Source organism: Macrobrachium rosenbergii, chromosome 5, assembly GCF_040412425.1.
Source record: "Macrobrachium rosenbergii isolate ZJJX-2024 chromosome 5, ASM4041242v1, whole genome shotgun sequence".
NCBI lineage: Eukaryota > Metazoa > Arthropoda > Malacostraca > Decapoda > Palaemonidae > Macrobrachium > Macrobrachium rosenbergii.
In genome coordinates, this window is record NC_089745.1 from 69,824,153 (window position 1) to 69,839,152 (window position 15,000).

Consider the following 15,000-nt stretch of genomic DNA (forward strand, 5'->3'; position numbering starts at 1 on the left):
AAATGGGCTTCTTTGCCCGGGCTACACGTGGCAAGAAAGCAAAATCCACACAATCACCTGTAGATGTGACATTATCGACATTACGACTGGCTGTTGTTATTCCATGTTTAATCTTCATTGGTGGTTAGTAATACCTCCTCTGCAATTCTCTTTGCAGATGCCCTCATGTTAAATAAATATTCCACTCATAATCCACGTTTGCACTGATTACATTACGCTTAGACTTGTAGAAATAATTTTGTGGTTAGCATGTCTTTTCATCATTAATTATTAGTTACACTTCTCATGAAACTTGTTCTGGTTCTCTTCACAAAAGCAGTACAGTGAGATAGCAGAAGTACCGGTTGGTCACAGTTTCACATTTATTTCATATGGTGATTCGTACTCAGACATTATTGCTTTATGGTAGAAACAAAATATAACCTCTGTGACATGGCTCTGTGCCAAGTAAATACATTGGTACAGGTGTACCTCCTAACATGAAAGGTATTTCATATATTTCCCTGGGTGAATCTAATTTATTATGTCACACTGTAAAGCTCTTTTGCTTTTTCATGACTTCAGTAACGAGTGACTCTTGAGCATGTGACTGCCGTACTGTGATAACTACTTGGCTACTAGGAAATAATCAGGTGACCTTATTCACAGTTATCCTGTTGGCTTTTAGCTGAAAGTATCCACCCACTTGCTTATTTGTTTAGCTGACATGATGACGTAAGTGAACAACCTCAAATTTCCTTCATAACTGAAGCTATAAGAAAGTTAGAAGAAACTGCTCTCTCTCTCTCTCTCTCTCTCTCTCTCTCTCTCTCTCTCTCTCTCTCTCTCTCTCTCTTACTTCTTTTTACCAAGAGATATTTAGTATTCGATGTTTTATGTAATGCTTTTATATAACTGACTAATGTAGGACATTTACTGGCTTCGAAAATTACAAAAAAGGACTTGCAAATACTTTTAAAACACTGCCTCGATTTAAGATACTTATTATCATCTGCACAGTATGAATGCAGCAACATTGCTCCTTAATCCGACTTCCTTCTTGATCATTCTATCTTTTTTGTTATAAGTGTTTTATTCTTTATACTTCTTTCGGATTTTATGAACATAACAAAAAACGATCCTTCCCTACATCCTTTTCTTCTAACACCGCAAAACAAGCCACTTTCCATCGTCACTTATTTGTAGAGTAGAAATAAATCTGCCTTTATTTCATGCATAAAAATTAATAATGAAGAAACATCAGTGAAGATACATGACGTACAGTTAACAATGTTGCTTTTAAGGCTGAATTGAGACCAATGGTGCTGGGCAATGTTTTTAAGGATGAATTGAGACCAGTGATATTGGGCAATGTTGCTTTTAAAATAATATAGACTTAATTGAAACCAATGGTAATGGGCAGTGTTGCTTTTAAGACTGAATCGAGACCAATGGTACTGGGCAGTATTGCTTTTAAGACTGAATTGAGACCAATGGTATTGGGCAGTGTTATTTTAAAGACTGAGTTGAGACCAATGGTATTGGGCAATATTACTTTAAAGACTTAATTGAGACCAGTAGTACTGGCCAGTGTTGCTTTTAAGACTAAATTGAGACCAATGGTATACGGCAATGGTGCTTTTCGAACTGAATCAAGACCAGTGGTTTTATTCTACAGAATATGTTTCATTTTTTGCCCATAAACTTAGAACATAACTGGTATAAAACGAACACTATTACAATAAATTAGAATATATACCTCTTTTGTTCACGTTTTAAGGAAGGTAAAGATCTACGGCTAAGCGAGAGACGGAAAAGATGCCAGGCAAGTTTTTATCACTTAAAGCTTTCGATGCATCTCTCCTGAAGCAACCAACAACATATCCTTGCAAAGTAGCTGCCTTTTCAGGACTGATAAGGAACCCATTTGCAGTTGACGACATCAGGCAGTCCTCAGACGGCAGAGTGCCATAAGCATTCAAGGTTCCATTTGTGCCTCCTGTCATGGAAGCGATGTCTGCCGTCTGTGTAAAATCTTCCTCTTCAGCCTTCCCGCTGACATTTATCTCAGTTTTAGAAAAGTATTGCGAGTTATGAAGAATGCCAACTGTATTCACTTCTTCTGTTAGTGTCTTGTGAGACACGAGAGCATTACCTTGCGAGAGTCCCGTGTAGTTTCCGTGGAGAACATATTTACCTGTTGGCAGTTTTACCAGAATCGCTGCTAAGGTCGATGCTTGAAAATTGACAAAGGTATCCCCTTTGTTATAATGTACATGGGTGAAGAACGAAGTTCCAGCTTCGTATTCATAGGAGCCTACTTTACTCCTGACAAAACTGAACTCTAGTGTTGAATGGGTTGTTGTTTTACCGTCCATTTGAAACACTCCAAACAGCAGGGATTCAAGACTCCCTGCATTTCCATTAGACAGGGAAAAGTTCCCTGTTGTATTGCCATTCATCTTGTACTTATTGTCTTGAATGTAATGAGGAGTTTGCCAACATGTATGGCATTGAACATATTCGTTAAGTCCTGAAAAAGAAAAGGAACCAAATCAGTATGATCTTAAATCAGTATACATTTTGGTCACACTGATGATGCATATTTTTCCGGGAAAAAGGAGAGGCAGGTGTGTGTGTCTGTGTCAGTTGCAGTTAAATATTTTCATCCTCAAGACTGAGGGATACGAACACACATATATATACATATATGTATATATATATTTGTATATGTATACATGTATGTAGCGTGTATATATATATAAGGAATATTTACTTGTGATGTGATTTCTGTTCAGCCTGTCAGTGTGTTTGTTGAACTTTATGAGGGATTAAAAGTGTTCCCATTCAGAAAAATTAAACAAACTTAGATTTTATGGAACGAGATCGACAAACGCTAACATAATTATATGTTTTCTATGATGTCTACACCAATAAATTTCAAAACCTTAATCTTAGTATGTATATATATATATATATATATATATATATATATATATATATATATATATATATATATATATATATATATATATATATATATATATATATATATGTATGTATATATGTACTGTATGTAGAATCTACTGGTCAGTTTTTACCAGATACATATGTAATTGTAATAGCCACAATGCCCTCTTAACTTGCCACTACAAAGCCTTAAGATCCAAGTGCAACCTGACAATGGTACCTCGTTCTGATTAGGGGACCCGTGTTCGTTTCCCGCTACCGCACATCAGAATTTCTTCATATTTCTTACACTTGGATCTTAAGGCCTTGTAGTGACAAGCGTATCCAAAAAAATGCGAAGGATTCGAGAAAGTTAAGAGGCCATTGTGGCTATTACAATTACACACACACACACACACATATATGTATATGTGTATACTGTATATATATGTGTGTATACACACATATATGTATGTGTATATGTATATATATATATATATATATATATATATATAATATATATATATATATATATATATATATATATATATATATATATATATATATATATATATATATATATATAAATCCATCATGTGAGTGCATAGTAGAGGTCAATGAAATTGAAATAAAATGAATGTACCGAGCCCTTTCGTGTTAGTTCAGTACCTTATGCAGGTATATATTTTTTTTAAACAATATGAAAGTGCTTGGTACTTTCCTCTTAATAAATCACTATGGCAGAGTACTGGGCTTGCATTCCCAGGGTCAGTGTTTTATCCTCGCCTGCCGCCCGCAATTTGACCCAGCTTTGAATGGGTACCAGCGTCAGCTGTTGCAACGAGAAGGCATGGCGCATCCAACCCTCATCCCTGCATACATGCTGAGAATCGAAATGCTCAGCAAATATACTATATATATATATATATATATATATATATATATATATATATATATATATATATATATATATATATATATATATATTTTGGTGGGGTTATGAGCACATACTTTGACTGCCATTTTGTGCTTTATCTTCAGAGATCATTATGTTTACAGATCTCGAGGCACTTTACCACATTTCCTTGGCACTTTATTAAGGAACTTTCTAGATTTACAGTGATATAAATATAGTTTGTAAACTAAACTGTGGTCCTCTGGGAAATTGAAGTGTTGTTGACTGAATCAGTATTAAATTTTGGTCTATAGTGTTGATTAATTTACGGAGAAATTTGTAGAAATGGAACTTATAGGATTACCAGCATACCAGAAAGTAAGATGTTGACCTGGAAGATAGAAGATACTTATTCAACCTCATGGCTTCGTTAATTCGAGGATCAGCTTGATTCACCCCTTTGTACAATGAAGCATAGAATCTTCAATGCAATCATCATTCTGAAAACTATCGAGCCATGGTCCAATAGTATGGATCATCTCTGGATGAAGCAGCATGGGCAAAAATCTGGCTTATCTTTTGCTCCTATCCTTTCTGATTTATTCTATCTTCTCTCTCTCATTTACCTCGATTACGGAGCCCCTATAAGTTCAAAGCAAGATTTAAAGCGTAGAACCTCTTCACCTTGGGGAGAAACTTGGCAATATATTCTGCCACAGCATATTTTCGTATTATTGGCAATTCTGTGTTACTCTACACCATACTCTAGAATAAGTTTGCTTGTGTTCCACAGACACTTTATAATTATAGTGTTTTTGCTCAGCAATGTAAAATTAGAGGGACTGAGCCCCTGACATATACGACTCTGTTGCATAGGCTTACTTCTTAGGACTCTGAGTGGCTTATCTGCTTTCATTTTTGGTATAGGGTTTCCACTGAAATTGTAACGGAAACGTCATTACGTTACTTGCTTGCCCTCTGAAAGTGTTCCATAGTAAACAGTTTAATTGTTTCTACCTCTTGTTTTCAGGAAATGAACATTGATTTCTCATTTGATGAATTTGTTAGTATCCTTTATTAATGACTAGTTATTTTTGTGACTCCTATTTCTAGTTTATAAAGGAAGTATATATTGTTTTATTCCTTGCGATATATATGCCTCACTTTAGAACCTTGTTTTGTGTTGCTGTATCAGGCGGCAACGCTATTTCGATTTCCCTTTAGTGCTTATTTAAGTCTTCTTTTAGCAAGGTAATGATAGAGTTTTAGTATTGTTATTTATATAGAGTTTTGGTATTGTTGTTTATACGCTGTAGTGTTTGTTTTGATCGACTCAAGAAGAATTACACATTTATCCATGCATGATAAATTTAGATTATTCATAGAGTAGTAACTAAATCCGAGCGCTTTATTCTGATAATCGGTTACGTACCATATGCTCTGATGCTTATTTGTGAGTTGGATATTTAATGTTTCGAAGTAATACACTTTGCTATCCCCTGTGAAGGGGATTGACCGCGTTATCCCCTCATCATTTTGAAAAGATGTTTAAGATGACGCTAGAATTGTTTCACGTGTTTATTTGTTTACAGGAATTGTGAAGTTGCAGGACATCCCATTAATATTTGGAATTACTGGTGTCCAAATGAATCTTTCTATTTTTGATAATGATATGTAGGCTGTGCCACGCTTGTCCAGTTGCAATTATCATAAAATTATTTCTTGAATAATTGCCTTTGTAATAATTGAAAGCGGTATTTCTCACTTAAAGAGGAGATTTTGATATCTTATGGATCCATGCTTATTCAAACCTGTAATAGTAACAACGCTAAGCCTGAGTTGGAAGACCGAGCTAGGGCTCATATTGTCTTAAGTGCTGTAGATTACAATACCGTAAGTGTGGGTAGTCACAGATATCCTTATTTGCTCTCTCTCCCCATTAGACCGAAGTGGAATATTACAAGATTTTTGTAGGTGAGTGTGAATTAAGATATTTGCCCACTAATAAGAAAAGAAAACCATCGTAATGTCTTAATATCCTGACCTACAATATTACCTTCTCCCGGAAGTAAACAAGACTGTGGCAAACTAGCTTCAACAGACCAACCCTGTAGGAGACAACAGTTTAGAAAGTGGTTTGAGCATATAGGGTTGGCAAATAAGGAAAGGAGGGGCGGGTTGGGAGAGCGCAACGACAAGGGTAATACGACCAACTATGACAGAGGAGTTTTCTGAAAAATCCATTGTCTTTCTGTTAACCTCAGCAGTGAATTAGCTGACTGTGATGAAAACTGAAGGGATAATATCTTCTAGGGTTAACTCGCCCTCCACCCCCACCCCCACCCCTCCTCTAAGGGGGAAAGGCTAAAAGAAAGAAGTTCCCACAAAAAGTTTCCTGTTTTTTTTTTATTGCCGTCAGGAATGTTGCCATATAAAACATTCCTTGGCTTACTCTTGTAATCGACAGACTGTATCCATGATACTTGTCAGACAATGCAAAACATGTAGTAAACGTATATAAAAAAGGAAATGAAAACGTAGTGATTGTAATGTTTCCTCTTTTTAACAGTATGAAAATTTAATAATGCTATAAAAGGATGAATCAGTACAAAATGCATTGCTAAAGTGTTTATTGTGCTTTTAAACTTGAAATGTTCTTGTTATGCTGTACTAGCTTCTAGTGTTTGACATTGATTATTATATTCAGTGAAAGATTTTTGGAGCATAGACCAAACCGTTTGTTGCCATTTACTTCATACTGTAACCTGTCGTTGATGTCTCATGATGCTTTAAGGAAGGTAAATATCTACAGCAAGACGAGGAGTCGAAAAGATATACGGCAAATAGTCTTCACTCATGGGATGCGGTGCACCTGTCAAAGAGCAACTATTCACCACACAGTATGATTCTAAAAGTGAATCTTTGCCTGTATTCATGAGTATTCCATTTCCGGATACAGGAATGGTACAGTTATCAGCAAGAACTGTGCTGTTGAAGGTTATGCTCGAATTTGTACCTCCTGTCATGGAAACGACGTCTACAATGTGTGTGAAATTGGTTAGGTCTCCTCCTCCGTTTACAGTGATCTCGTTCGATGAAAAATAGTCTGAGGTATGAAAGATGCCGAGCGAGTTCACCTCTTCATTTATAATCTCGTCAAACAACATAGCATTGCCTTGTGAAAGCCCTGTGTAGTTTCCACTCCTAGCATATGTGCCATTTGGCAATTTCGTTAACATCGCTCCCAAGGTCGATGCCTGAAAACTGACAAATGTGTCCCCAGTGGTATAAAGAACATGGGTGAAAAACGAGGTTCCAGTTTCATATTTTTGTGATCCTACTTTACCCTTGACAAAGAGGAAATCCAGTGTAGAGTAGGCTGGTGTATCCCCGTCCGTGTGGAACACACCGTACTGCATGGTAATATCATCTCCCCCATTTCCATACGAGTAAGAGAAATTCCCCATGGAATTGTAGTTCAGGACGTAATTATTATCCTCGATATACTTTGGCACTTTTTTACTATCTATGTCATTAAACATGTTTGCTAAGTCCTGAAAAAGAAAATACTTAATTATTCCACGATTCACTTAACCAAATAAAATACATTAGTTATATTGCACTCTTACTTAAGTTTTCACTACCTAACTATCCTTCAGTATTTTTTTCTTTGTAATAATGTATTACTAATATGAAATAAAGCACACTACTACTACTACTACTACTACTACTACTACTACTACTACTACTATTTATCCATCTATCTATCCATCGATCTGTCTATAAGTGCGAATGTGTTTGTTTATATACATAAATAAATATATCCCAAATATTTGTATAAACATGTTCACTATATTATATTTACATTTTTCTATCAAAAGTGCGAGACGAACATTTAAAGTTGCATTAGTAAAATTGAAGGATCAAGAAGAGGGGACGTACAAGAATAAGTGGTAAGAAAGGTTAGGGTAAATGAAAGGATGGATCGTATAGTTTTGGGATGTTTGGTCATGTGGAAAGATGGTGGTCGATAGTTTGTTGAAAACAGTGCGTGGTTTGGAGTCGTTTGGAGGGAAGAGGGAAGCAGTCCATAGAAGTTATGGATAGATGACATGGAAGAGGTACTGGAAAGGAAAAGGAAGAGTGCTTGCTGTAAAGAGCTGAATGTCACACTGTTTGTGGAGAGGCTAAAAGCACTGTTGATGGAACCACCCTCTTTTAGGTTCCACAGCTTAATACTAAAAAAAATGCAGTAGTAACGTCAGAATTTCCAACTATTTAACTGTACGACTAAGAAGGTTATAACATAGTTTGGTCCCGGCTGTAATAGAATTTTGGATAAATTAAGTGTTTCGAACCTCACAAAAAAAGGCAAGGCTGTTAGAGTTAAGTGAATGTGTAGTACGACGTTGTGGACCATATAGTCTTGGAAGATTTGACCGCAGAATTATGAAACTTGCAAAGCGTGTACCTTGAACTAACTGGATGACAGTCCAAAAGATTAATGCTAAGATCTGGAATAAGACATTTAATTGAAGTTACGTTTATATCGAGCAATTTAAGATGTGAGTAAGCCGGCAGGATATAAGAATGAAACGATATAGCCAACATGCTGCACTTCGGTGACCCCACCGCACCCAAAACATCCTTGTCTCAATATTTTGTTTAAAAACATCAATTGTGTCACCTGGAATTCAGTTTCTAGTTTACACGTTGTGGAATGCTTGTATTGCCACCTTATCCTAGCCAAGTGAGTTCCAGTTCCTGCCTTTTTCCTTTTGTTTAATACATCCCAACTTTAGATTCTTAAGTGACTTTATATATACTAGCTTCTTTTGTGAATGGCCTGCGTAGGTTATTTGTTGAACTTGGCAACAGTAAGGTGTAAGTTCTATGTTTTTATGGTACCTTGCATTAGGTCTCTTACTCCCCATAACTGTAATCATGCACAGGTGGAGAAATCCCATATAACTATTGCTGAAAAAGCATGCTATTTTCCAGGTATAGCTTTATTTAAGTGAATTCTTCTGTTCTTTGTAAGTGTGTTCAAGCACGTGTTAAAGAATTTCTTTGGTGTTTAGTGCCCGTAAGCTAATTATCTATCAGCCTAGATTTGTTTTGAATGATTAAGTTGTTTATAAGTGTGTTTAGTCGCAAGTTGAGATTTCAGTTGATTCATGCAGAATAAGCAGATTGTATGTAGGCCTAATTTTGCTGTAAATTGTTTATCCTTATTTCAGTTGTGAATAACGCTATTACTTATGATACATTTACATTTGCTAGACTAGATGAGATAGTGTGTTGCATTGCTAGTGGTGTGTAGCATGTAAGTGAAAATTTACTAGTGTGCATTCATATGCAGAAAATTTGTATGTCATACTATTTGGTATATTGTTTGGTTATCGAATAGGATTCGGGTTTCATCTAAGTAGTTATGATTGCTTTTGCTAAGAGAGTTGCTGCATTAATATGATTGCTCCCAGGCGATCCTATGGAAGAACTGCTCATGTCATTTAATTATGCTGAAGCACAGCCATAATTGTGTCCCCTTGGTACGTCTGTGTACGTCAAATCTGATTTCATTTTATTAGTTATATAACTGTTAATGCAGTTTAATATATAACTGTTAATGCAGTGTAAATTAAATAAATATGAATTGCCCTGCAAGAGTGGGATTACAATCAATTGCCCAAGTTTTTCAGTTTTTACAGCTTTTTCTCTTGTTAAAAGATAAAGCTTGACGGATGGCCGTTAAATATTATTGCGATGCATTACATCTCGTATTAGACGCTATTGGAGTAAAGTAATGGGATAGCCATGTAAATATTCATGAAGAAGGAAATTTTTCACGAGTAGTTAAGAAGGTTTGCAGTGAAGAAAAGTAAAAAAAATGTTGGATGTATGCTCATTTCAAGTTGTATTATGGCTTTGATATTGGATGTCAAATAAGGCTGCCAGGTATGATGTATATTTAAGTTTTCAATTTTAGCCAAATGGCACTGTAGATTCACAACTCTAGCGGTAGGTGTGTTGGTGCTAGATTGAGCGTAGGTCATACCGCTGAAATGAAAGCGTGCTTAGAAGTTTTAGTGATAGATGTGAAAACAATCAGAGGAAAGTGCTGCTGGATAGTATGGTGTCTGAGAGGTGAAATTTCATATGTTAAAGTTTGTTCAACAAAGAGAAGTATAAAGCCCAGACTGTAAATTAGTGCTGTCAAAGGCTCTCGGGATTGTATTTATACCATACCAGGTGTAAGGACTCACATTTGTCGAATGTCTCTTCATAGTGCCACTGGGAAGATGGGCTTATGATGTGGACAAGTAGGTCTCATATTTATTGTCAGATATTTAAGAAAAGAAAAGAATATGTAGAGAATATGCCAGGGTACTTGGTATATTTGGCTGTACATAGAGAGGGGGGTAACTTTTATTCGTCCAGGTTAGAATTCATATTACAGTAATATTTAATCGAATCCTTGACCCATAACCCAGCCATCCGCAAATTCAGTTGGAATCCATGTGTAATTTTTTAGATGCCATGTGGACAGATATATATTACAGTCTTTATTCAGTGTAGGAATAATGTTTCGCAAGTGAGTACTCTTGGCCTCTGGCAACATTTCAAGTATAACAAATGGTAAAGATTTGTCCTCAGCATTGACAGGAAAACAACTGATTAACATGAAATATTGCTTTAATATGAAGAATGTCACCATATTTGGAAAAAGTGCTTGAGTGTATGGCGAGAATATATGGATAGATCTTAAAGAAATGAAGAAAATAACTGAAAGGAAGTGTTAAGATGTGCTCTAGCAAAACAAATACCACAAATCAATCACAGAATCATTGTAAGTGTAGATAAGCAAGCCACTGAATAAAGTCTGGAAAGAATGTTTTATTGTGCCCTTGTATTTGAATAGTCCATCCTTAAAGTCAAGCTTGGGCTTGTGTAACAAGCTAGAAATTTTCGTGCTCTTAAAAAGAAGAATAAAGTAAATAGTTTACCGTTAATTGACTGTACAACAAATGAATATGGTCGACTGTACAATTATAACGGGGCTGGTTTTGCACCAGTTGTTGTGTAGAGACTATGTTGATATGATGGATATTGAAGAGTTGGTCGAGGAGATATAGTTAAACTCTCACGCACAAAGATCTTGGAAAACTCACTGAAGTCACACAAAGAGGTACAAGACGAACAAGACTAATGAGAGTATGTTGAACCACCAGTTTGGAACTGTGTTCCAAATTGCACAGCAATTGAGGCAAAAAATTACTTCATGTAACTCATCAGTGAATTATGGCTCATCTATCAACGGAGATTGTTAACATTACATGAACCCTGAATGAGTTACTCCAGTAAATGACAGATTAAAAACTGAATGGTACAGAAACCGCTGTTAGTAGCTTTTAGAAACTACAATAACGTTCAGCTACCTACTACTACGCAAAATTTGGTGAAATTGAAAATCTTGCATGAGATAATAAAAGCTACTCTTGCAGTAAGTATATATATATATATATATATATATATATATATATATATATATATATATATATATATATATATATATATATATATATATGTGTGTGTGTGTGTGTGTGTATGTACATATAGGTAAGATTAGGAATACAAGCAAGAAATTGAAATATCCTGTGCATTAGACTGCATTAGAGGGAGCAAAAAGACTTTATCAAAACAGAAAAAAACCTTACAACTCAAAAAATTTGCTTGTACTACCATATATAATAATAATGTGAAAGATATTCCCCATCTTCTCAAGAATTTTGGAGTTAATGTCGCATTTAAGAACAATACAACAGTGAAACATATAAAGAACTCTCCCGACAATACTAAAGGGTGTGCACATAAAGTTCCATGTAAATCTTGTAACAACTTTTATATTGGTCAAACTGGTAAAACACTGGAAGAGTGAATAGAACCATAAAAGATGTGTAGGATATTCACAGGTGAACAGTGGAATTTTTGTACATGTCAGTGAGAAAATCATGCAATCAACTGGGTAAAAAGACAGCATATTCTAATAATGCACGGCAAAGGAATATAATTGTATCTGGTTTTTTAACAGAAAGTTGTGGTCATAATATGAATGTCAATCAAGGGACGCATAAACTTGAGACTGTATTTCAAAAGGAATTTGTAAAATTTTTAAATTTTAAGGAAAGCAGTAGATATGTATGGAAAAAGGATTATCCTATTTGTAAACATAGTACGAGGTCACTAGCAGTAATGAGTTTTTTTGCCCCTCCCCCTGAACAACTGTCAGGTGTGGATTTGTAGTCTCCAACGGTCAGTATGCTTGTCGGCACTGTCCCTTGAGTATGTATTGTGATTCCTACCACTAGGACCAATGAGTTTTGTCACCACTCCCCATTTGACACTTGTCAGGTGTGGATTCGTATGCTCAGACGGTTGTGTACGTTCGTCCGTAATGTCTCTGCAGTATTTATATTGTGATTTCCACCATTATATATCAATCCTTCGTCAAAGGCTTGGAAATAATGCTGAAACCGAACAAGACTTACACCCATCTCTCATTTTATCACCGGTGGTGGTGTGTGATATTCAGTAATTCAGTATATATATATATATATATATATATATATATATATATATATATATATATATATATATATATATATATATATATATATATATATATATATATACAATGTGTATATATATATATATATATATATATATATATATAAAATTTATATACATATACATATGAAACAGAGGTTGGTTCAGTACTGAGATTTGTGTTTAGGAATGTATGCTTATCACCATAAGCACGTTTGCGCCGCGGCCATCCTTAGGGTATTGTCACTGGGATAGTAACCTCTCCTGAAAAATTCTACATGAGAATTGAAAAGGCAACAGATAGCGGGGCAATCCCTTTTATTTTAGGAAAAGGCATAAAAGCTAAAAGTGCAAAGTAAGGAACACTCTCTGTGCGCCATTCATCACCCGATCAGCAAAATTAAGTAATAAAGGGTCTTGTATATGCCTCGCTGGGTGACCAACAAGATGGGCCAGACCCTGTCGGCACATAATCCCCATGGACATCATTGGGGTAGCCACTGGGTCAGAAGAATCATCCTCCAGAGACTTTCTGTATATACATACATACAAGCATACACACACACACACACACACACACACACACATATATATATATATATATATATATATATATATATATATATATATATATATATATATATATATATATATATATATATATATATTCTCCTTTGATCTCACCAGTCAACATTCCGAAATTTAGTCGAGTACACACACACACACTATATATATATATATATATATATATATATATATATATATATATATATATATATATATATATATACTGTATATATATGTGTGAGTGTGTGTGTGTGAACTTGTCTGAAAATCGCAATATTGACCGGTCAGATCAAAGGGGATCTTGCATGGAGTATTTTCTTACTGTTTTTGGAGCTCTCTGTCTTTACTCTTTGATGGAAGTAAACCGAAAACTTTGAATAGGTTCAACATTTAACTTGTTTATCGATCTGTATTATTCTAAAAATTGCTATGGAGAGCTTCTAGGGTATTAGCAACCATTGGTTCCGTAACGCCTTGTACACGTCTGACTGACCTATCATTCTCATACAGTATTAGTTGCACTGATTCAGTAATCATTTTATTAAATCAATTCCTCAATATTCGCCCCGGTTTGGAACTCCCTAGCTCATCTACGTTTCGTTGGTACTGTGACCTGCCTGTGTTTGAGAGTTAGTTTTGTATGGACTCATGAATGGAAAACTGTCAACAGTTTTCGTTTGTTTATCACTGAAGTTATGGTCACATTGGGAATTGTTATAATTAACTCACGGAAATAAATCATGTAACTAATCAACCGAGGATAATTTCGGTAGCGACGACCTTTTAGATTACAACTATTAGAAGAATAATTTTATCAGCAGGTAATTTATTTCTAAGAAAAAGAAAGAAATAAATTGACAATATTACCTGTAGAGTGGGTGCACTTATTCCACGTCGTATCGCTGCTTCTCTCCTGAAATCCCTGGTTCGATTTTCCTGAGAAAGACAAGGAATTAAATTAATAATGTTTCTAATAGAAGTAAAGTTTTGTAATATATTTTCGAGTGTTAGTAACCTGGAATTGTGCCATATGCTTAGAGATTCATTATGTGATTTTGTTCATTGTAAAATACAAGTTGATCACAATACCAGAGAAACAAATAAAAAATCGAACTCTTTGGTAACATAATAAGCGATGGATGAACATCATGCTTCAGTGTTCTCAAGTATTCATTACAAATTTACCTGTAGTAATTGCCGTAGTCCATCGAAATTCCAACTGCCCATGAACCCTGAAAGCATAAAACATATTTGAATGTGATACGGTCGAAACATCTGAACCATCTATATGTCAGTGCTGATGTGCTCGCTCTCATTTAAGAAGTTATTTTTGACAGTCGTTTAGGTCAGTCTTGTAATATTTCAGACCATCAGCCGATTATGTTTATTTCTTGACAACCATATCTAATTATTGTAGCATGGCAGTTTTAGCCACTACCTGCTTGACAGTACCAAGATGTTCAAGGAATTCATGAGTAACTCATTGCAACATCATATTACTGTTTTGACGTAATTTTTGAGCCATTGCAGCTATGCAGTACAGTATTACCAAAACGAATTTATTTTCCTTTAACCAAGAAATTATAAATATTTTAGTCGGGCTGGAGACGTAGTTAGCGTGAACCACATTAAACATTATGATGACCTATTGTGTCAAGTATTAATGGGGAAACGATATTCTGTGACATTACGAATAGCGAAGTTGTTTTGCAATGGCTGAGTTTTAGGAATTCTGTTCTATGCAATATCTGGCGTCACAGGTAGTCCCTTCGGTTGTCTTGTCATGTTCAGTAAAATTCAGATCTTGAAAGAAATAAAGTGATATAACTTGAACCGTTGTCTAATAAAGAGTAATTCACAAAGTTCATCATGCTGCAATAAAAGTTGATCTTTTCCTTACAATTCAATTTGCACATTCTGTACTATTAGTTCCATATGAACGAAAAATACACTAAGTTATCCAACAATATTTATCAGTCTGGTGATTTGAACTAGAGTGTTCA

The 15,000-nt window shown here is 35.2% G+C and overlaps 1 protein-coding gene across 1 annotated transcript in view; it reads right to left on the reverse strand.

Moving 5' to 3' along the window:
- Nucleotides 1-6,438: 6,438 nt before the first annotated feature.
- The window catches only part of LOC136838959 (uncharacterized), a 15,810-nt gene continuing 7,248 nt past the window's right edge, over nucleotides 6,439-15,000 (reverse strand). The window contains exons 4-6 of the mRNA XM_067104652.1: nucleotides 14,183-14,229; nucleotides 13,865-13,933; nucleotides 6,439-7,377 (exon numbers count right to left, since the gene is read on the reverse strand). Of these exons, the coding sequence (XP_066960753.1) occupies nucleotides 6,613-7,377; nucleotides 13,865-13,933; nucleotides 14,183-14,229 (881 nt within the window). The 3' untranslated portion in view covers nucleotides 6,439-6,612. The remainder of the gene's footprint in view (nucleotides 7,378-13,864; nucleotides 13,934-14,182; nucleotides 14,230-15,000) is intronic.